Genomic DNA, 22753 nt, shown 5'->3' on the forward strand with positions numbered 1-22753 from the left:
TTATTTTCTCATAGGTAGGACTCGGGGGAGAGAGGGAGGGAGCCTGAAGGATCCTCTCGTGAGAGGAAGCGAAGGGGTGTAGGTGAGTGGCCTTGGTTGTGACTGGGACGGGAATAGGACACCTAGACTTCACACTGAAACTCAGGGCAACCTGGACCTCTAACGACCAGTTGGAGATTGAGCAAGGCACTTTTCTCTGAGACCCAGCGTCCCTTGCTGTAAATGTAGGGATAGAAACGTCTAAGCTAGCACACCTGTACAGTGCCCGGCGCATAGTGGGTGTGCTGTAAGTTCCCTTTCCTTTCCAGACACTTCTGCCTTCTGCGGGCACTTTTACCCTGACCCTCCCCTAAGCCGAGAGTGGCTCTGTCCCCTCCACACTGGCGTCACATATCGCACTGCTCGCCTCTTCCCCAGCCCTGAGAGTGAGTTAATTACCTCCCTTTTCCTCGTGATTTCCCTTTCCGCCTCCTGGAAGCAAGGCCAAAGGTGGAAGCAGTCCTTTGCTCACCGAGCAACACCTGTTTATCAAATGCCCACTGTGTGTCGGGCACTGTCCTGAGCATTGTGTTTGTGTTCGTGAATAAAATAGACGTGCCATGTAGCACTCACAGTTTAATGGGAGAAACAGACAGCAGGTAAACAAATGAGCAGTTGAAACGTGTGCGCGCGTGCGCACACACACACACACTTCCTATCCCTTTTCCCAGTTGTGTTTTTTTTTTTTTCTCTTTAACACTTAACACAAATATACTGTATGTTTTCCCTTTTGGTCTCATTTAATGACCATCTCCCACTAGAATGTGAGCTCCATGAGTGCAGGGGTTTCTGTTTCTTCCCTGATATATCCCCCACCCCTAGAACTGTGCCTGAAACAGTAAATGAATGTTTAATGAATGAATACTAATAGAAGCAAATGGTGTTCATGATAGAGACTGAGAAATGGGAGGTCACTGAGGGCCTCTGAGGGGAGGTGACCTTAAACAAGGTCGGAAAGGTGAGAAGAGTCATCCGGGCAGAGCAATAACATGTGTCGAGGCATGGCTTAAAGGTGGTGCCTCCTGGACCAGAAGGTGGAGTGGGAGAGAGGCATGGATCAGTTCTTTAAAATTCATGACTGACCTGGCCAACTTCTCTACCAGTTTCCAAAATACTGGAGAAAGTGGTATTATTAAAACATGAGAAGGGCAAATTTAAGGCAAAGACTGGTATGAATAGCCCTCACAGTGTATAGCTGCTTATAGGTGATGGAGTTCTTTCACTTATCTCACTGTATCTTACAAAAATCAAAGTGAGAAATAGGTATAAAGAGGGGACCACACCTCGTTCCCTTATACACATACCTGGCACATAATGTGCAGTAAAAGTGGGCCAGGTCGGTGCAACACTGGGCTGGACTGCAAGCTCTGTGAAGGTGGGGCCCATGTCCTATTTCCTTCTCCTGTATCCCAGCACCTAGGTTTGTGCCTGGCCCCCAGACCTTATTTGTAAATTGAATGAGCACTCACTGGTCACTGGAGCCTTTCAAATGCCAGGCCTGTGCTTGGTGGTGGAATACTACCCTCAAGGTGGGTCCCAGCCTGCTAAGCCTTCATGGAATCAAAGAACCAGCAGTAGAACCAAGTGTTTTAAAGCCAAGTCCTTCCATAGAGATAGATTTATTGCATATAGAGGGAGGGCTCTTCTAAAACCTACGATAGTGGTAAGAAAATTTGGACAGGTTCTGATTAGGGGGAGCCTTAGGCATCAGGCAAGAACATTGAATTCAGTCCAGTAGGCAATGGACAGCTGTGAGAAGTTGCTAAGCAGGGCACTGGTGTGCTCAGAGCTGGTGGCAGGTGCACTAATGGATGCGGGAAGCAGTAAAAGTGGAAAAAGTCAACGATTTGGATTCCTGGGAAGTCATTGATAACCAAGAAATGGGACTTCCTTGTCCTCTAGCCAACATGGTGGTTCTGCATCTGCCCTTCCTCAGACTTGGCCCACACCTTGATCCTAGCACTTTATGCACAAATGAAATTAGTGCCATTGGGAGACTTTGGGGTGCCCATAAAATTCAGTGACAGTTTGGCAACTTGGACCCCTGTTCTGGGCCAGCCCGTTGGCCAGGCACTGGGGATTAGAGAGGAAAACGCCCTCTTCCCTGTCCTCAGAAGCAAGAAATCCAGTGAGAAAGCACCAGCCTGGAGACATAAGAGACCCAGGTGTGCATTACTAACCTCACCACTTCTGGCTCCCTAACCTGGGCCTCAGTTTTATGTGAAATGAGGAAGAACATGGACTGAGTGGGCAGTGCAAAGCGCTTGGCTTAGACTCCGGCTCAGTCAGTGGCAACTGTTCTTACAATGGTTATTGTCTGTTTAGCTGATGACTCTCTCACTAGGCCAGGAGGTCCTCCAGAGCAGAGATGAATGTCACTCACCTCTGCCTCCCAGCACCTCATTCAGCAGCCCCTATTAGTAAGTGTCTATGGCAGGAGTAATTGGGAGGAAATCAAAGGCTGGAGCTCTTCGAGGAGCTGCATTTTAGAGAAATGACATTTATATCAAGTAATGTTCGGCAGCATGAGACTTCCCCTCTGTTTGATTCTTAGGCAGGAGGGAGAGAACACTTTGATTTGCCTGTGGAATTTTTAAAAACTTATTTTTAAAAGGTTTTATTTATTTGTTTTCAGAGAGAGGGGAAGGGAAGGAGTAAGAGAGGGACAGAGACATCGATGTGCAATTGGTTGCCTCTCATACACCGCATGCTGGGGACCCAGTCCACATCCCAGGCTCGTACCTGATGAAATCCACCTGGTGGCCTCTTAGGTCTCAGGCTGTCACTCAGTCCACTGAGTCACACCAGCCAGGATGCCTATGGAATTTTAAATGAATAGTTTGCTAATAGGTGAGGTGATCAATTCTATATCTATGTAAACGGTAGAGTTCTACATATAAATATGGATGACCTTGATTAATCCCAAACTACTTTCACAGAAACATTGCTAGCCCTGGCTGGATATGTTGTAAAGATAAATGAGATGCAGCAATTTGGTGGGCGATTCACCAGCAGTGCTGCTGAGTGAAAGAAACTACATGATTCTGCATAGGTAAGAACCTCATTCATGGGACTTGTGAAGATAAAATCTGAGCAGAGCTGAACCGTAGTGGTTAGGGCTGCAAACAAAGGAGACAAAATTAGGGAAAGCGGAGGAGTGATTACATCAAAAGTCAAGATGCTGATTACAGGGGCGGGGGCTGTGATCAGGAAGGGACACCCACAGGTGCCTTCTGGGATGCTGGCAAGGTTCTTTTTACTTGACTGAGTGCTGGTTACAAAGATGTTCTTTGATAACATTTCAATTTTTTAATGATTATTAAATTATACATAAATGTTTTAGTTCATTTAAAATACGTTTTTAAATTTTTAAATTTTATTTTATCTTTATTTTATTTATGTTTAGAGAGAGGGGCAGGGAGGGAGAAAGAGAGGGAGAGAAACATTAGTGTGTGGCTGCCCATCCCCTCACTGGGGACCCGGCCCACAACCCAAGCATGTGCCCCGACTGGGAATCAAACCAGTGACTCCTTGGTTTGCAGGCTGGGGCTCAATCCACTGAGCCACACCAGCCAATGCCATCATTTAAAATATTTTAAAAATTCAACTAGATTTCCTGTGCAAATTGCTTAATCCAGTACTCAGAGCACAGGAAAAGAAAGGCCAGGAAACCTTGGTTGCCAGTACTAATTGTTATGTCATGTTTGCTTGCCTCCCCCTCCAGGCACCAGATTCCAGGGCGATTCATCCCTGTCTTCTGTGTTTACACACAGCATGGCTCCTGCAAGGCTCAGGAGGGTGGGAGCAGTAGAGGTGACCGAAGTGTAACACATGTTTTCCCTCTCCCAGACTGGCAAGGGAACGGGACCTGGGTCCGTGACCTCACAGAGCCAGGCCAGCTCTGGGAAGAGCACCAGTTGTCCCTCCCAGCCTGCCTGAGCCCTCTAATGATGGATGAGAGGGAGGAAGATGATGAAGAGGAAGCCTGGCTGCAGCTTCGGCCTGTGGAGCCCTTGCCCTCCCAGTGCTGCGGCAGTGGCTGCTCGCCATGTGTGTTCGACCTGTATGACCGAGACCTGGCAAGGTGGGAGGCAGCCCGAGCCAGCAAGGACAGAAGCCTGCTAAGAGGGAAGGAGTCACAGGTAAGGGAGAGCTGCTCCTCAGACAAGAGGGCCAGGGTGGCAGCATCTATCTGGCCTTGACCCTGCACAGTGTACCTGCTCAGGGAAGCTTTCCCTGACTCTACAGTAGAGAAAAGAGAGTATGCTGAGTGGAAGCGGACAGAAAAGCCTGGCCCTGAGTTGGGTATGGGGGAGTGATTGGGTGTGGGAATCTTACAGAAGAAAGAGATCCATGAGTTATGGCATTCAGACTTCCTGGAGGAGGTGCAGTTGGGGCGGAATGTTAAGGGCAGTGGGCTGAGACCTAGAAGACGTGAATTTGAGTCCCTGCTCATGAGGTGACCTTGGACAAGTAAGTCACTACTGTCAAGGCCCCACATGTAAAATAAGGATATTAGATTAGATCATCTTGAAGGTCTCATTGATTTCTAAATTTTGCAAATATGAATTTGAGCAGGTTTGAAAGATGGGCGGGTCATTCGTACATTAGAGATGAATGTTCTAGACAGAGGACCCAGCTTAAGCAAATAAAGGCTCACAGGTAGGAGGCAGCAGGGTGTTCTTGGAAGAGTGGAGAAGAGTCTGGCATCTGAGCATGGGAGGTCAAATGAGGTCTGAGGGTCATCCACAGGTCCCATGAGTGTCCAGTTAAGATGCCTGTACTTTATCCTGGGGCCGAGGGGTGCCATGGAAGGGTTAAGAGCAGGATGAGCACAGTGTAAATTGCTTTGACATTTTTAGGTCAGAGCGTGGAAGGGAAGTAAGGTGGGACTGGTCTCCACTGTAACAGAAAGCTTACCAGCTGGGGTGGTGTCTCCTTGGGGAAAGTGGGAAGGTGCTTGTGGATGCTTGCATGTTTCTTGAGCCCCAGCTTCTAGCTGTTGGATATTTTCCTGTTGCAGAGCTGCCCCTCCAAACTGAGCCCAGAGACGTTCCTGGCCTTCTGTATCAGTGCCATGGAAAAACTCACTGAAGACACGTACCGTGTCCAGTTTGCGCTACCTGGAAACAGCCGGCTCGGCCTGTGGCCTGGCCAGCACCTCATCCTACGGTACACTCAGGTAGTGGGAGGGTCAGTGCTTCGCAGCCCTGCCTTGCCATTTGCCAGCTGTGTGGTCTGGGCAACTGCTCAACCCCCCACTAGTCATCTTCAAGATAGACATAGTAATACATGACTCAGGATTCTTGGGACTGAACCAGAGAATGCATTTTTTATAATGAATAATAAGAGAAAACACTTTGATAGCGTATACTACCAAGGTACAGCTCTGTTTGCTTGTACATATGAACTCATTTCCTTCTCACACAATCCTGTGTGGGAGGTACTGTTGTACCTGAGAAGAAACTGAAGCTGTAGAGGTTCAGTGACTTGCCTAAGGTCACACAGTTAGGAAATGCTGGAGCCAGGATTTGAAGGCAGGCAGTGTGGCTCTAGAGCCTGTGGTGTGGCCCTAGTATGAGTAGCACCAGTGGGGATAGAAAGAACACTGTCACTGAGAACAAGGGACTTGCCCAAAGCACACAGCTAGTAATCACGGAGCCAGGGCTTGAACTCAGACAGCCCAGCTCCTGAGTTACACTCTTAGCCACTCCTCTGAAGTTCCTTCTTCCTCCCAGCTTACTTGTGTGTCCCCCCTCCTGCCTCAGTCCCCACCTTTACCTGCCCAAGGACAAGACCCTTTGGGACCTCCTGATGGAGGCCTCTGCCAGGCAGTTGACTCTGAGTATGAGGCTCAGCAGAGAGATCTGAGCTGCAGACGTGGGTATGGGAATCGTTAGCATATACCTGGGCAGCATTTGGGAGCATGTGGCACAGAAAGAGGGAAGGGCAGGGAACCAACCCTGTCTACTCTAGCATTTACGGTGTTGGCAAGAGGAGGAGGAGCCAGCAGGGGAGACAGAGGGTGCAGCCAGCAGATGGGGAAAACCAGGAGGGAGCATATTACTGGTCACACTCTGCCCCTTGCCTTGCACTGACCCCTGGTGTTTGTGCCCAGCTCGTTCTGGCCTGTGCCTGGCCGGAGGCCCTTAAAGCTCACTGTTCCAAATGGATGGGAGGGGCCCCAGGGCAGGTCACAGCCCCTTGCAACCAACCATCCATAAATCAGGAACCCCCTCCCTCTTTTCCACCCTCTCTGCCTCTCAAGTGACTTTCCTAACACATGCAGCTGACCGCATCACTCCCTGTTCCAACACCTTCTGGTGCTCACTGATGCCTCCCAGCTTCCTCCCCACCAAGTTCTTCCCCCTCTGCTGCATGTGTGCCCCTCGTTTTGGCTTCATGGATCCACCCAGCAGTTCCTGCCCTACATTATCCGATCTCAGCTTCTGCCCCGGCTGTTCCCCAGCCTGGAATTACTTCAATTCCTGTCCCCATTCTCACCTGCCAGTGGCTTGCTCATCCTGTAAACCCCAGCTCTGAAAGGCCTCCAAGGCTCCTGGGGCCCCCAGAGAGTGGTTGCTCCCTCTATGGCATATCAGTTTTGCCTCTGTCGTAGCAAACGTCAGCATGCTCTTTGCATCTAAGTCATGTCATGTGTTCTGCTTATTTTCCCATTTGTTCCACAAGCATCTATTGAATATTTCTGTTCAGCTTCTCTGCTTTTGATGCATTGGGACAGGGCCTTTTTAAAAATCTTTGCAAACATCATAGGACTCGAGAGAGGAGTGCTCAGGTGCTTCTGAAAAGCCCTGAGGAGCAGGGTAACTTGGCTGTGCAGTCAGACAGAGCTACGTGTGAATCCTAGCTGTGTGACCTCGGGCCAGTGGCTTTCCTTCTCTAAGCCTTGTTTTTGCATTTGGTCACTATTTGAATTCAATAAGATAACGCATACGATATGCTCAGTGTGCAGTAGGCAGTTAAGACAACAAGGCTGTTCTCGGCCACTATGGTCATCCTACCCCCTTGTGACAGCATTATGGTGAGGATTTGTGCACAAGGCCGGGCTCGGACTAGGGCGCCTTTGAGGACCCTTCCAATTCTGATGATTCTGGCACAGGGGAGTAAGCATTTAATAAACAACTTGTTAAAAACAGTTGTTTTTATCTTCAGCATTCTGTGGCTGAGAAGAAGTCAGGAAAAAACCACAGTGATGGCCTAACAACAGCAACTTCATCAGTGTACTTCTTTTTTTTTTTTTTTTAAGATTTTATTTATTTTTAGAGAGGGGAAGGGAGAGAGAAAGAGAAGAAGAGAAACATCGTGTGGCTGTCTCTCATGCACCCCCTACTGGGGACCTGGCCTGAAACTCAGGCATGTGCTCTGATTGGGAATCAAACTGGTGACCCATTGGTTCACAGGCTGGTGCTCAATCCACTGAGCCACACCACTCAGGGCCATCAGTGTACTTCTTGAAGCACTTACCCTCTGTAACCCCGGTGGAACTACACAACAGGGGCAAAGATGGCTGGCCCCATGTCACAGAAGGCAGAACTAAGGGACTGATGACCTGCCCAGGGGCTCACAGCCAGCATGTGGCAGGGGGGACCTCAGTGCTTTTTTCCTGCGCCATCTTGCTTTGCCCCTCAGTGAGGACCACTGGGGATGACCTGACCCCACCTTCACCTTTACCAGCCTGGCAGAGTAGATACTTATACGGGTTTGTTGAATGACTGACTGACTGCTTCTCTTTCCCAGAGGGATAGTAGATGGCTTAGAAATTCAGAGAGCCTACACGCCCATCAGCCCTGCCAACGCAGAAGGATACTTCGAAGTTTTAATCAAGGTGAGCTGAAGCACACGATGCTCTAAGGGCCCCATGGGTTCCCATAGAAGGAGGCTGGCTTGAGGGAACAGTGGGCACAGTGAGGAAAGCCTTCTCCTATCTCCTTTCCTGGTGAAGGGGGGCTGCCTGACCGCCAACAGAGGGCTTATTTCTGACAGATTTTATGGAAATGAGGCCCAGACTGAGAAAGTTAAAGCTGCTCCTTCCCATTTTCTTGCCAATCGATGGAGACTGAGCGCTGAGTGAGGGGGATGGGAGGCCCAAGCTGCCCCATACCTATTCTGTAGTAGGCATGGGGGTCCAGATGCAGCTGACGTGTGCCTGTCCTCAGAGGAGCAGCCCAGCACAGTCCAGTGTGACAGACACCAGGACGGGGGCTCCCAGCTCGGGGTGCTGCAGCTGTGGCTGCGACAACATGTGTTTGAACTGTATGTTGGGGCGAAGGAGTGGGAACCAGAGGGGAGATGTGGGAAGGAAGCTCTCCGTGCTGGGAACGGCACGTAGGGTGGTAAAGGAGGACAGATTGGGGAACTGTCTACCGTTTGTCCTGGATCAGCAGGGGGCGTGGAGGACCTTCTGGACCAACCTAACCTGAGATCACCTCTCGGGAATATGGGCAGGGGCCAGGGCATTTGAGCTGGGCCTTAAAGGCAGAGCAGAAATTGGCAGTGGCAGGGAATGGCATCCAGGCCAAGGGGGCGAATAAGCAAAGGCAGGGAGGGGTGAAACAGAACAGGGTCTCGTGGGAACTGTTCCCAGTCTGAATGGCAAGGGAAAGGGGCTTGTGGAGGCAGCCAGGTGGTGAGGAATTTGGCAGAGATGAGATGAACAAAGTGGGTTGGATACGAAATACCCCCGAGACCCCAAGAATAGGCACCGAATGTATAAGAAGTCACAAAGGTCCAATTATATGGAAAAGATAAATAGGCTGAATGGCGCGGAATTGCTGCTGCTTTAATAGTCGACTCACAGAAAGAGCAGTTTCATGTGGGTTAACCTAACATGTGGCTCTAGATCATCATTTCCCAAATGGAATCCTAGGGAACACCCGTGTTTAAGAGTAGCTTTCACATCCTTTTATCGCCCTTGTACGGCAGGAATTATTATCCCTATTTCATTGATAAGCAAACTGAGCCCCAGGAGAGCCCACAGCTCCACCGCTAGTAAGAAGGATGGCTGGCAGCGAGCCCTGGCCTTCCGATGGCGGGACCCCAGCACCGGCTCTGGCTTCTGCCTTCCCTGCCTGCCTTCAGAGCCCGAGTGTTTACTCCCTCACACATAACCTTGGATGGGATCCCTTCCCCACACAACTGTTTGTCTGGGAGATTCCACAAATCCTCTCCAAATGGCCTGCTTCCCCAGGCTGCTTGTCTGGGTGTGTTTCTGTTGAAAGGATAAGCCTGGAGACAGTTTTCTCCCAGCTGCAAGGCTGATTTTCTCCTTTGCTTACTGGAAAGCCTCTCTTAGAGGGATGCACAATTATCCCTAAGCCGCTGGCTAGGAAGAGCTGGAAAAGATTGCAAATTGGAAAGGTAGAAGGGATTTTTTTAGGTTTATCCTTTCTGGTACACAGCAGGTAGGAACTCCCATTTCTCAGGCATTGTCTGGGCACCAGACATGGCTTCTGGCTTTTTATTTCCCTAACCACCCCACAGAGTAGATCATGTTATCCCCATTTTACAGATGAAGAAGCTGGTGCTCAGAGATGATGTCATTATCCCAAGGCCCCTTGAGTAACATAATTCCAAGTGGAAGAACAGAAGTTTGGTGTCGGTCCTGTTTAACGAGCGTGTGTTGAGCAGGCTGTGTGGGCTGTGCCTCCCGGAGACTGGGCCAGGAAACACTGGGTGTGCTCTGAGACACGGCCTCTGGCAAGTTAGGAGAACGGTAGCCTCCCTCCCAGACCTCTTCCCATTGACCCAAGGACCTGGGGGCCCTGCTTTATGCATATGGTGTCCAAGAAAGTCAGGGGTGGTACTAGAGGAGGCTGTGGGCACTTAAAAGCACGTCAGATGACCAAATCCCAGTCTGGTTATAATCTCATCCCAAATACCCTTCCTGTCCTGTTACCCAGTGCTTCCCTCTCACAGATCCTGCTGTGTCCACTTGCTGTTCCCAGCATGTGACCTGGGCTGTTCTACCCTTGACCATACCATGCCTGATGCCCAGAATCCTCTCTGCCCTCCTGCTCCTGTTCATTACCAGTGAATTTGATCTTACCCAGTCTTCAAGGTCCAGCTCAAATGCTTCCCCCTCCAGGAAGCTATACTTGATCCGGCTCCATTGGAAGTGACTGCACGTCCTTAGTGTTACCCCAGCACTTTATCCTTTTCATGGGGTGTTAGGGCATCTCTGCCTTGTGTGAGTCTGAGACTTAGGTTCCTCCTAGATTGTGAGCTCCTTAAAGACAGGGCCTAAATCTGATCAATTGATTTATTGATTCATTTATTCAAATATTTATCAAGTCCTTTCCATGGTTCGAGCACTGGCTACCTTCTTGGGGCTTCGGGCCAGCTGTCTTCCCTGCAGCCTCAGCATGGTGCCTGGCGTGGAGTGGGCAGGCCCCCAGGAAATGTAGATTGCCTTCCCCCCATGGAGGAGTCTCTTTCATATCCTTCATGTTTTTTGTCCAGCCAGGAAACAGTGTAAGGTAATACAGGGATTTCAGATAAGTGGTTTACAAACTTCAGAAGGAGCATTCACTCGCCAGTTTACCACAGTCCCTACCCCTCCCTGCTGTCCTCTTATACTGAGACTGCTTGTTGTCGTTAGTCATCTCATACCCAGTTCTTCACTCATTTAGGGTACCTGCATGGGCCCTTAGTTATTTGAGTTTGAAACCTCTGTAGCCAGAGCTGGAGGTCCTGTGGGTTCTCATCCCAGTCTCACCATTTCCCTTCCATGTAAGCTTCTGAGCCTCATTGAAAGTTAGAAACGACAGTACCAATTTTGTGGGGTGACGAGGAGGGTTAAATGAGATAACACATGTAAAGCAGTTAGCATTGCAGAAGGGGCTGCTGTGGTTTGTATCGGCAGCGTGTGCCTGTCCCATTGAGGTCTCCCTGTGTTTGCTCCCAGTGCTACCCAACTGGGCTGATGTCTCGCTACATTGAGTCCTGGAGAGCAGGAGTCACGGCTTTCTGGCGAGGACCTTTCGGAGGCTTCCTCTATAAACCCAACCAGGTCAGTGCCAGCACCCGAGTCCTCAGGGGACCCCCTCCAGCTGAGCCTCCAAGACTGCAGCTTCAGGTTTTGGGTTGTAGAGTCTCACTGCACCATTCTTTCTGAACCCGAACCCAAACCCGGGCATACCCTTGGGGTGGGACGTGGGAGGAGGTGGAATAGGCACTAGGAGACAGAATCGTTTGCCCATGTCCCAGAGATGTCCGTGACTGTCCTTGCTTAGGAAATTCAGACTCATGTACTTGGTATTTGAGGCCCCTGTCCCATCTTACCCTCAAGTGCCTTTCCCGTTCCAGGACTGTAGAGACTGCCCCTAAATATGTCCCATGGCTCACTGCTCGGGAGGCTGCTGCCTCCCAGCCTGGAATGCTCTTCTCCTTATCTTCACTCTGTGTTCAGAGCCTTCCCTGATGTTCCCGGGAAGAATTAGCAATTTCTCATCAGTTGGCGCATTTCTGGAAAGCAGTTTGGCAGTATGAAGAGGCTTAAAATTTTTTAACCCAGTAACTGCACTTTTGGAAGTCTGTCCTGTGGGAGCAGCCCCAGTGCTGGCTCTCGCACGTGTTCGTTGCCGCTCTGTTTACAACAGCAGGGGGTTGGGGGTGACCAAGTGTTCAACAACAGGGCACAGTTAGTGCCCTGGGCTCCAAGTACTTAAAGGAATATTATCTTGGCTTCTGAAATTATGTTAATAAATGATAATGTGTGTTTATAGTGTAAGATCAAGGGACAGACGCTGGGCACAAACCTGAGCATACAACAGGCTGAGAAACTGAGTGAAAATGCACAGAAAAAATGTGAAAAGAAAATACAGTGAAGTGATAGCAGCTCTGGGTGATGAAATAGTGGGTGATTTTTATTTTCTTCATTAGACTTTCCAACTTATCCACAATGAACACCCACTACCTTTAAAATTAGGAACACAAAGCAAAACAAAAACAAATGGAAAAGAATGAATCATCCCTCTCCATTCTTTTTGTTTAATTTAAAAATAGCTTTTATTGCTTTTTTCCTTATTACAAATGCAATACATGTTTATTACCCCCAAACCAGCAGGTACAGAGAGACAGTCAGGAGAAAATGAAGAACATCTGCAGGCTGTCTGCCCAGACATGTCGGTCTCACTGCCTTGGCATGTGCCCTTCCAAGCCCTCTTCCCCCCGGGGGTGCATATTCCGGTGTGCACACGTATGTGTGTACAGTAACATCAGACATGTATGTGGCACCTCCTCCGAGCCAGGCTCTGATTTTAGTACTTACTCTGTAGTAGCTCATTTAATCCCCACCACTGCTCCTAGGTGCTGCTGCCCTCATTTTCCAGATATGGGAGTGTACATATATTAATACTCTTCTGCGGTATTCTCCCCGTACTCACTATGCTCAGCCTTGCATGTTAGCTGAGCATGTCCCTGTGTCCCCCGGCCCTTGAGAGCAGGGACTAGGGATTTTCTGTTTCCTCCCAACCCTGAAGTGCACCTGGTGAAGGCTGTCTTGACCACCTTCTCTGGGTGGGGCCTCTCCACACCTGTGGCTGCTCCTGTGCACCCACAGAACACTGCTGGGGAGCCCCTGCGTGTCTGCCTGGGGAGATGGGAGGTCCAGCAGTGAGGAAGGAGAGGGGGTCTCGCACACTGACACTTGGGCCCTGCACTGGCGGCTGAGCTTGGCTCTGCCCCTCAGAGGAGGCTGGGGTGCAGCATCCCCGTCCCCAGCCATGTACTGCTGCTCTGTACTTGTCTTCACTGCAGATGGGCATCAAGTCAGCCCAGACCCAGGCACGTTAGCCTCTGTCTGTGCGCTCTTCCGCCTAGGGCCCGGCCCGGGTGGGCCTGGGTGCCCAAGACGGGTCAGACAAGGCCCCCGTCCTCCAGAAGCCCATGGTCTGATGGGCAGATGGACACAGACAGATGTCAACAACACAGCATGGCCAGGGTAGTGAGGCAGGGTGCTCTGAGGGCTGTGGGGAAGCAAGGAGGGACCTTCACCTGTCCCTAGCTCAGGGAAGGCTTCCCAGGGGAGAACCTGAGCAGCAAAGGGAGGAGGAGGGGGAGCAGGCTAGAGACAGGAGGGTGGGCGAGCAGGGACTCAGGGATGGGTGGTGTGGCTGGCAGTAGGTGTGCAGAAAGGGGACGGAATCTAATTGATGGACCCCAGGCCTCACCAGGCACTTTATGTCACCCCAGGACAGTTCTGAGATAGGTGCCATTATGGGGAGGTGCTGCTGTTATTATTATGATTTATGATTTATTATTATTACTTTACCAGGGAAGAAACCAAGGCTCAGACAGGAGAAAGCATTTGCCCAGAACACGTGGCTGGGGATGTATGCCCAGACCTGTATGACCCCTGGCCCCCCAGGAGGTAGTGCGTGCAGTAATGTGTGTGTCAGGGCTGTCAGCGAAGCTAGTGAAAACCCAGGCTGCATTCACAGGGGCCTGGTCTCTAGAGCAAGGGAGGTGGATACCCCACTGCACGGGTCAGGCACTGACCTTTAAGGCCCTGACCGTAAGAAGGACTGCCTCTCTGTAAGAGGCCTGGAGCCAGGAGATGGGTTCAATGAGAAGGGGCGGATGGAACTGGGACCACTTAGGGTGGAAACTCAATTATTACAGGGCTCTTCTGTGCTAGGCACTGAAGTATTTATCTGGTCTAGAGTCAAACAGTCTCAGGGTTCCAAGCCAGTGCCCTCAGGTCTCTGCGGGGCTGCCCTGGAGCAGAGGAAGCAGCCCAGAGGGCAGGGCTGGGGTGGGGGCAGTGGGGCAAGGGCAGGTTTGAGCTCAGTGTGAGGTGGGAAGACCTCCCTGGCAATGGAGTCCGTCCGTAATAGAGCACACTGACTCGAGAGGCCGTGGACCGCCTGTCAGCAGAAGTGTGTACAAGTCCTGTGGGGATGCTTTAGAAGGAAAACAAACCACTTGTAGGAGAGGCCACACCCGTATGCTCCCTTTCAGCCCCCAGACTCCATGATGTCTGTTACACAGACCTCACAAGCTATGGACTGGAAAGAGCAAATGGTTTCCTGGAGGAGGCAGAGAGGGAAACTCAGATAGATGGACAAGCACCGGGAGGAGCAGTGCTGTCTTGTTCTGGCAGCCCAAGAAAAGGCCCCATAGTGGGTATGTGGGTGGGTGAGACCACGCCCGGCCCACGCGGTCACACAGCCACCCTGTTCCCCAGCACGGTGAGCTGCTCATGCTGGCTGCGGGCACCGGCCTGGCCCCCATGGTGCCCATCCTGCACAGCATCACGGACAACGCAGATGATGAGACCTTCGTCACCCTGGTTGGCTGCTTCAAGACCTTTGAGGGCATCTACCTGAAAACCTTTCTGGAGGAGCAGGCCCGTTTCTGGAACATCCGCACCTTCTTTGTACTCAGCCAGGTAAGCCCAGGGAGAGGACTTCCTTCCCTGACTGAGACTCTGTGGTCCCCTTGCACCTGTCCTGAGGACGTGCTGTGCCCTTTGTGCCCCGTGCTGTAATAACAACCCTGCCACTGGTGGGATCCCTGCCACGTGCCTGGCAGGGAAGGCAGGTACTGTCACGTTCATTATGTAGATGAGGAGACACGCCCAGGACGGTGACAGTGCCAGCCAGGGCCATGCTGCTGGGTGGGGCAGAGCCTGGATTTGAGCCTGGGGCTGTCTGACTGCAGAGCTCCAGCTCTCACCCATCATGCTTTGCTGCCCACCATCCACCCACTGGCATCGTCAGCGGGGGGCCTGGTTGCAGAGTCAGTGGGCCAGGCTACGGAGTCCTCCTTGAGGCTGAGCCACCTGTCTGGATCACCACCCTCTCCTCGGTGCTCAGCACGGTGCCAGGCACAGAGTAGGTGCCCCTCCATCCAAGCTGCTGGAGGAGAGTGGGGCCAGGTTCACTGCACTCGTGAGAGTGCCTGTCACGTCACGTTGCCCGGCCTGGGAGCAAAGCTGCTTCCAGCTCTCCAGGCTACAGACACTCTAGGCCAGGGGTGTCAAACTCATTTTCACCAGGGGCCACATCAGCCTCTCGGTTGCCTTCAAAGGGCTGAATGTAACTTTAGGATTGTATAAATGTAACTACTCCTAAACAGTTAAGTGAGAGCTGGGTACTGCCACTGGGTAGAAATAAGGTGGAGGTCCAGATTCATCCCTCAGGCCTTGTGCTTGCCACCTGTGCTCTAGGCGACTCTGCCCCCGACCCCTCTTATCTCTGAGTCCCCATCCCCTCCTTCGCTCGGGCCTTCCCGGCACCTCCCCTCCATGGTCAGAGCGTGGGGCCCATCATGCCCCTTATCGCCCACTTGGCCCTCAGCTCTCTCTGTTCACCTGCCTTCCCCTGGCTGGTAGCTTTACTTCCCTTTCCTGCATCTCCTGGGTTGGGGTGCCCTGCTGGCACCTCCCTCCATTCTCTGTCTCCCAAGGTCCGCCTGCTCCCTGCCCTCTAGGTACTCACCTGTATGTGGGGAGACAGCCACAGAGGCTGCTGATAACGGCCGCCCTTCAGAGCACTCTGTGCCTAGCACTGTGCTAAGCATGTTTGTGTATTGGCTCATGCAACCCCATACCACAATCTTAGGAGGTTTATACTGCCATCACACCTACTGTACAGATGTGGAAACTGAGGCACAGGGAGATTTAAGAACCTTGCCCAAAGTAACTCAGCAAGTTGGTGGAGAGCTGGGTGTGAACCCTGGTGGTCCTACTCCAGAGGCCCTGCTGTTACGGCCCATCAGTATAAGACAGCACAGCAATGGGTACTGCTGAGGGTGTTCAGGATGTTGCAGCAAGCAGGGAGGGCTTCACAGAGGTGGCGGCCTCTGAGCCTAGGCTTGTGGGTAGAGGGAAAGTTCACCAGCAATAGGGCCTGCAGCCCTGGGCTGGGGCCTGGGATGTGGTAGGCGAGTGGGCTGGCCATCAATGGCAGGGGCAATGGAGCGAGAGGCACTCCTACTGTCCACACTCCCTCCACTCAGCATGCTCCCTCTCCTGTCTGGTGCCAGTGACAGCTTGAATCTTCGAGCATCCCCCTGCTCCAGTCGCCCTGTATTGATTTGTTATCCATCCTGCTGTTGGAAGGACCACACCGCTGCCCTGCCCTGCTTGCAGCCCCGCCCTGGCTCCCTGCTGCTGTCAGGATGGAGTCCAAGCCTGCAGGGCTGTGCCAGTCCTCTGTGGCCTGTCTCTAAGCCCGCCCTCCCTGCACGCTGTGTTCTGGTGTCGCTGGTCTGCTTGTGGTGCAGTGCTCAGTGCTTTCCTGGCTGCCCAGCCTTTGCTCAGTAGTGCCCCCCTTGCCAAGAGCACTCCCCCACTTCTCCACCCAACATCCATTCATCACCACACTCTCTGCTGAGGTAGAACTCCATTCCCAGTGTTTTCCTTGAGCCCCTGGGCTGGTATCAGGGCATCTGCAGTCACAGCCTGGGCCCTCGTCCTCCACAGTGCCCACCCCAGTGCATCATCACTGCTCACCAGTCCCCACCCCCCCTGAGCAGTCGCCAGACCCAACTCATCTTTGGGTGCGCAGTTCAGGTGGGCTGAGCTGGACCTAACTGCCCAAGGGAGTCGGGCAGTGGGAAGCGGAGGTGAGGCCAACGGTCCACCTCAACACCCGCCCCCACCAGTCCGTGGCCATAGGGTGCGTCAGAGCATGGAGGGGTCATCAGAGGGGGTCTCTGCCTGCACCGCCCTGTCTGCAGAGGGCCCTCGGGGTCCCACGAGCTCCGGGAGGTGAAAAGCCTGTGCTCTCACCTCTGCCAGGTGTCTCCATCACACCACGCTCACCACAGTTGCTCAGAGAGGTCACTGTCACTCAGCCAGGAAGTAGCAGCAACGCCCAGATTCCAACCCCAACCCCCCTTCCTGCTTCTGCTGAGCCCCAGGAACTGGAACTCGCCTTTGCAGGGTCTGCAGAGGTCTGAACAGTTCCGTCCTGCAGGGGTTTTGTTTGTTTTTTGGTGCTGGTTACAGGAGTTCTCTTTGTTAACGTGCTTCAGGCTACATATACTCAGTGGTTTCTGTGATTTCGTATGCATATGTTGTACTTCAATAAAATGTTTACTTAGAAGAAACTCCCCCAAGTCAGCTAATGGTGGACCAGCTTTTCTTTTGTGACCCTGAGGCTGAAAGCCACACACTGAGGCTAGAAGTGCAGAGAGCTGGGCCCGGGTCCCTTGGGTACCTGCCTTTTTCTCTGGGACAAATAGACCCCTCTCCTGGTTAAGGCACTGCTGCCTGAGACCCCGGTACACAGGCAGGGTGAAGCCAGCAGCAACCTTGCCTGTTCAGAGCAGCTGCCCTGTCCCCAGTGCCAAGCACAGTGCCAGGCACAGAGTGACCGCTCTGTAAATGTTAAATCAACAAGCTAATGGAAACCCTAAAACAGATGAACAGAAGTTACGCTCCAAGGGTGATGGGTACAGACAACCTTGGAAAGGTGCTGGGGCACCCACAGTAACGGGGAAAAAACAGTTCTCCCAGGTGACAGGTACAGTGGCCCCCAGGAGGCCATGAGAAACGGTGGGGCCTGAGTTCTGATCCTGCCCCTGCCTCACTGTGTGTCCTGGAGAATGCCCCCCCACCCCCCGTGCCTCCCCTGTTGTAGGAGGGTAAGTTCCTGCCCACAGGCTGGTGGCGAGGTGCTGAGTACAGCGTGAGCAGGCGCCTGGCCCGTGGTAGGGCTGGGTGAAGGTTGCCTTCCCACCCCCTCTGCCTCAGTTTCCTCATTTGGCAGAGCGCTGGCTATGTGAACTTCAAGGACCCCCCAGCAGTCACCCCCGTTTTTCATCACCACAGGAGAGCTCCCCAGAGCAGCTTCCCTGGAGTTACCGGGAAAAGACCCGCTTCGGCCGCCTGGCCCAGGACCTGGTTGAAGAGCTGGTTGGCTCCTGTCGGAGGAAGCCATTTGCGCTGGTCTGTGGCTCTGCCGAGTTCACCAAGGACATGGCCAGCTGCTTGCTATGTGCAGGCCTGGCCGAGGATTCCTACTTCCTCTTCTAAGCCTGGCCTCCCCTCAGAGCCCAGGCCAGGGGCCTGCCAGTGGGATGCAGGGAGGAGCATAGACAGGAATCAGGAAATGTGGATGGAAGACCACCGCTGACTGGCCAGGCGGCCTTGGATGGCCATCTTTCCCTGTGTACATTCGGCTTCTCGTCCACACCACAGTTACCGTCTCCCTCAGGCCAGTCTTGCCGTGTGGTGGGGGATGGGCTGCAGGGGCACGGGGGTGGGGGGTGGTAACCAGCCTGGGAGTCAGGGAGGACGCCTGGTCCAGGACGGTAGCGTTTGGTAGAAGGGGCTAGAAGAGCTCCCCTGGTTCCTCAGGTTGGGGGGCTCATGTGGGGCTCCTATCAGACCATGCCCTGAACGTCTGCCCCAGAGCCTGCTTCCCTGGAGACTGGTGTCCCTGGGGGCTGCAGGGCTGGCTCAGGTGAGGTGTCCGTGAAGTGTCCAGGGGATGACCACAGGGGCGGCTGAGAGCCCTCTGGAGGAGGAGCTTGCCTTATGTACTTCCAGGCCGTGAGCCTGACACTGGGAAGGTCTTGGGCTCTGTGGCCTGACCACTACCTCAGAGCAAGGTGGGGCCCAAGTTACCCTTGTTCTGTATCGGCCCTAGGCCATTCCGCTTCCAATGACTTCACTCTCAGTTGCCCTTTCCTGGCTCTGCCTCGAGAGCCCAGCCCAGAGTCCTTTTTCCAGCAAAAGAGGCTCAGCCACAAACTCCCCTCCCTCCTGCAGGCAGCCAGCTCAGCCCTCCCTTCAGCTCTGGTGCCCTGGTGACGGTTGCTATGGAGATCTAAAGATAGAGCAGGAGTCAGGAGACCTGGGTCCTTCTCCCTGCTCTGCCCACTGAGTGGAGGCTGATTCCCATACACCCGCCCACACCCCTTCGCTACATACCCGCCCCCTCCATCCTGCATGGGGCATGGCCTCCCCAGGGAAGCCAGCGCCCTGGGCAGCGCACTGCAGTTAATGAATTCTGCTTTCCACAGCCTGAGCCCCAGAGCGCTGTGCCCGCTCAGGCTGGCTACAGGCATTCCCAGAATCAGAATATTAAGTCATGGACTCTCAGAATGAGAGAACCACAGAATCGTGGAGTTAGAATTTTACAGTCATAGAATCACAGTCCTCATTGTATCAGAGATTCAAGTTCAGGACTGCAAAGAGCATCCAGTCTGCTAGACCCACTGTGTCCACAGGGAAACCAAGGCCCAGGGAGGCCGAGTGACCTGAAGACAGTGGACAGTTCCCTGCAGGGCCAGCTCCAGAAGCCAGGTCTCTCAGAGGGAGCCTGTGCTGAGCTCGGAGCCACCGGTTCCTGTACTGGGCTCCACAGGACACGAGGGTTCCTGGCCCGGCAGCAGGGAAGGGATGGCCAGATGGGGTCTCCAGCCCCCCTTCCACCAGAGCAGCCTCATTTTTATCTCATTTATTTCTTGTGGCTTGGATTCATTTTCATTTGTACAAAAAGGGTTTCCTTGCACCACCCAAAAAGTTTCAACAAATCTCTGTAGTGTGCCATATTCAGTAAATAATCATGACAAGCAGTTGGGGGACGGTGCCCAAGGTGTCAGACTGCCTCACAGGCAGAGCTCCACGGTCAGGTACACGCGGGGACACGGAACTTGCCCCGCACACAGAGCCCCACGCACACGCGCACACTACAGGCTCCGATGGTCCGGTGGTAGAGACTGCGTTTTCATTTTGTTGAACCCAGAGATTCCCAAGCTTATCTAACCGTAGGACCTTTTTATCCACTAGAATCTGCTGAGACCCGAGACCCGTGGAATGCACTTTGGGAAACGCTGGTCTGTGGCAGAGGCTCTTTCAGCACAGCGATGAGTGGGAGGGCCCTGCGTGGAGGCAGAGGTCCAGCCGGTGGCTGGCGTGGGCAGGACGCACGTCCACCCTCGGGGCCGCGGGAACCTGGGCATCTTCCTTCCAGCTCCCTCGCCTCCAGTCAGCACATCCAACCGAGTCTCCTCACGGCTACTGGAGGGCCTGCTGGGAGCCAGGCTTTGTTCCAGCCACTGAGGAAACAGCACTGAAAAGGCTTGAGCAGTTCAGGCAAGCTCCACAGGGGAGCCTACTGCTCGAATGGAGAACAAAAATTAAGCCAGTGGTTCTGAAAGGGATGAATGTTCCAGACAGGGAGATGGGGAGTGCTAGGAGAGTGGGGGGCAAGGGTTTGCGGCCCCACTCGGGAGAGGGCCAGGACATGCCTCCACAGGGGGGGTGGAGGCTTCAGGGGTAATTCCTCACTTGTAAGGGTGATAGGTAGGGGGTCCCCGCTTAAGGGGTGAGGAGTCCTGGGCAGTTCGTGCACATGCCTTTGTCCCCTGTAGATATTCGATGTGCAGCTGTTAGGAAAGGCCACCCAGTGATCACCAGCAGTTTCCCCCACCCCCCACGCTGCTCCGTGCAGCCTGGGTACCAGTGGGTCTCCTACTGTGGGGCCGTTAGGAGGGCCCCAGCATGCCCTTGGTGCCAGGATGCCAAAGGGCTCACTTACCCACTAGAAACCTGAGAGCTCGTGGGTGCCGTGCCTTGTCAGATGCCAAGTGAACCTGAGGAGAGGACTGGTTGGGATGTGTGAGGGTGGACCTCTTTGAGTGGGGGGCGAGGTCCCCATTGGCTGGCCCGTTCCTGCCACCTCTCCTGGTAATGCCCCCGCTGCACGCAGTGGGAGCTGTGCTGTCAGGGCCGGCAGCAAACACGACGGCTGCCTCACTGTTTGCCTGTACCACTTGGCCACCCCCCCGCATGGCTCCTCCAGCCTCCAGCCTTTCCCCGACACCCCCTCACTGCAGCCAGACTGGCTTTTTCTTATTGTGGTGAGAACACTTAACGTGACATCTACCCTCTTAACACACTTCTGAGTGTGCAGTGCATTGCCGTGGACCGCAGGTGCGGACCTCCAGACTGCATGCAGACCGCTCGCTCTTTCTCCCACGAAGAACGGAGCCTGTCAGCCCCTTGCTCAGCCTCCTCCAGGGGCTCCCCTCTCCCTCAGGACTCTCAGCTCTGTTTACCTTCCCAGACTTGCTTTATGGTGCTGACTCCTCGTCCCCACCCCCAACTCTTACGTTCCAACCAGTTCTCTCGCGTCAATGATTCCCTTCACATTCGTTTGCTGCTCCCTCTGCCTGCTGTCCTGCCGTCATCCTGTTGCCACTTGCCTTGGCTTCCTCGTCTTTCAAGGGCTCAGCTCAGCGCCACCTCCTCTCGGAGGCCTCGCCTGCCTCTGCCGCTCCAGGCTAGGTTAGTGAACAGTCCTGCACGCTCTCCTGCTGTCGCACCTCTCCTCTCGGAGCCTCTCGTTTGCAGTGAGCAGCAAGGGCCCCGCAACTCGGCCTGGCCATTGTGTCCCTGGTGGGAGTGGGCTCAGCACACCCTGAATGGCGACCATCTGAAAAATAAACAGCTGATATTCATGGGGTACTTTACAGGTTGCAAAATGCTTTTTCATCCACACTGAAGCATGTAGTTGTCACCCAAATGCATGCTATTTTAGTGCCCCAACTGCCCGATCAGGAGACTGCCTGCCAAGACATTAGGCAGCTCTCCAAGGTCATGTAGGGGCACACACGCTGTGACTGTTGTGATGGTCGTGCGCGGCCCCCGAGTGCTCCAGGAGGTGAGTGTGTGTGAAGATTTTCATCGCTGCCCGTTTGAAAGAGCAAAGAATGAAGAAGTGCCTGCTCTCCGTCAGACGGAGAATGGAGACATGCACTGTTCGGTAGAGACTCGTCAGCGGAATACCACACAGCAGTTCAAATGAATGAACAGGTCTGCAGGTAGCAACGTAGACTATGTCCTAAGAATGTAAGAGCTGAGTGAAAGGCAATGGTAAAAGGAAAGCTATGGTGAGATAACCGTATTTGGAAAGTTTAAAAACACAAAAGGGCACCAAATGCTCAGGAAGGAGATCCAGGGAGAGTGGTGGCCTCTGGGATAGAGGGGAGGGGTGGGGTCGGGGGAGGGCTTTTATCCTTGTCACTTTAGTGTAAGAAAGTGAGCCCTGACTGGTGTGACTCGGGGCGTCGTGGGGTCATACCGCAGGGCCAAGGGCACGTGCCTGGGCTGTGGGGGCCGTCTGCTCTCAGGGCACATGTGAGAGGCGGCTGATTGATCTTTCTCTCCCTCTCTTTCTCCCTCTCGTCCCCTCTCTCTAAAGAGGAATAAATAAAATCTTTTTAAAAAAAGAATATTTGAAATGAGTATGATCAAATAGGAACATCTGGTGAATTTGGGTGATGGGTTCCACCTTTTTTGTGTTGGAAATATTCCATAATTAAAGAAACTGGAGCCTTAAAAGCATTCGTTCCCTCCCCCGCACCTCAGGTTTGCCATGTCCCATTACGCCTCCAAGGTTTTGTGTCTCATGTGAAACAACTGGGAGCACCTACTGTGTGCTGGCCTGGTCTAGACACAGCAGTGATGGCATAAACCATGGCCAGCACTTGTAGTTCACACACAGTTCCTTCTGCTCATCCCTCTTCTCCTCCTTGTCAACTCAGAGCAGAGTGACTTTCCGGGCAGCACAGGTGGGACTCCTTTTTCCTTTGTTTTAAAGATGTTCCTTTTCCTGAGAGGCAGGCCTGGGATTGTGTGAGTACTCACATCCCTCATCGTGCAAATCCCTTGGGTTCTCAGAGCCTCAGTTTTCTGCACACAAGATGGAGGCGGCAGCCCATCTCCCAGGGGTGT

The 22753-nt window shown here is 53.1% G+C and overlaps 1 protein-coding gene across 7 annotated transcripts; it reads left to right on the forward strand.

The window, feature by feature from the left end:
* The first annotated feature begins 33 nt into the window (after positions 1 to 33).
* LOC123831172 (NADH-cytochrome b5 reductase-like) lies at positions 34 to 22193 on the forward strand. Of its 7 annotated transcripts, none has more exons than XM_045857959.1 (8): positions 34 to 82; positions 2979 to 3091; positions 3889 to 4181; positions 5063 to 5211; positions 7798 to 7885; positions 10964 to 11068; positions 14246 to 14449; positions 19805 to 22193. In XM_045857959.1, exons 3-8 carry the CDS (start codon positions 3987 to 3989, stop codon positions 19883 to 19885), a joined length of 822 nt encoding a protein of 273 aa, XP_045713915.1. In that variant the 5' UTR covers positions 34 to 82; positions 2979 to 3091; positions 3889 to 3986; the 3' UTR covers positions 19886 to 22193. The 7 variants fall into 7 exon arrangements, with proteins under 7 accessions (XP_045713915.1, XP_045713880.1, XP_045713924.1 ...); XM_045857924.1 differs by lacking the exon at positions 19805 to 22193 and adding an exon at positions 17840 to 18224; XM_045857968.1 differs by lacking the exon at positions 19805 to 22193 and adding an exon at positions 16048 to 17124.
* Positions 22194 to 22753: the final 560 nt, after the last annotated feature.

Source organism: Phyllostomus hastatus, unplaced genomic scaffold (assembly GCF_019186645.2).
Source record: "Phyllostomus hastatus isolate PE091 unplaced genomic scaffold, TTU_PhHast_1.1 phas_contig_147, whole genome shotgun sequence".
NCBI lineage: Eukaryota > Metazoa > Chordata > Mammalia > Chiroptera > Phyllostomidae > Phyllostomus > Phyllostomus hastatus.

Excerpts from the sequence above, each read along its gene's own strand:
- LOC123831172 (XM_045857924.1), top strand. The coding sequence starts at position 3,987 with ATGATGGATGAGAGGGAGGAAGATGATGAAGAGGAAGCCTGGCTGCAG. Across the intron at positions 4,182-5,062 it reads TAAGAGGGAAGGAGTCACAG|AGCTGCCCCTCCAAACTGAG; the intron begins GTAAGGGAGAGC and ends TTCCTGTTGCAG. Across the intron at positions 14,450-17,839 it reads CCTTCTTTGTACTCAGCCAG|GAGAGCTCCCCAGAGCAGCT; the intron begins GTAAGCCCAGGG and ends TCATCACCACAG.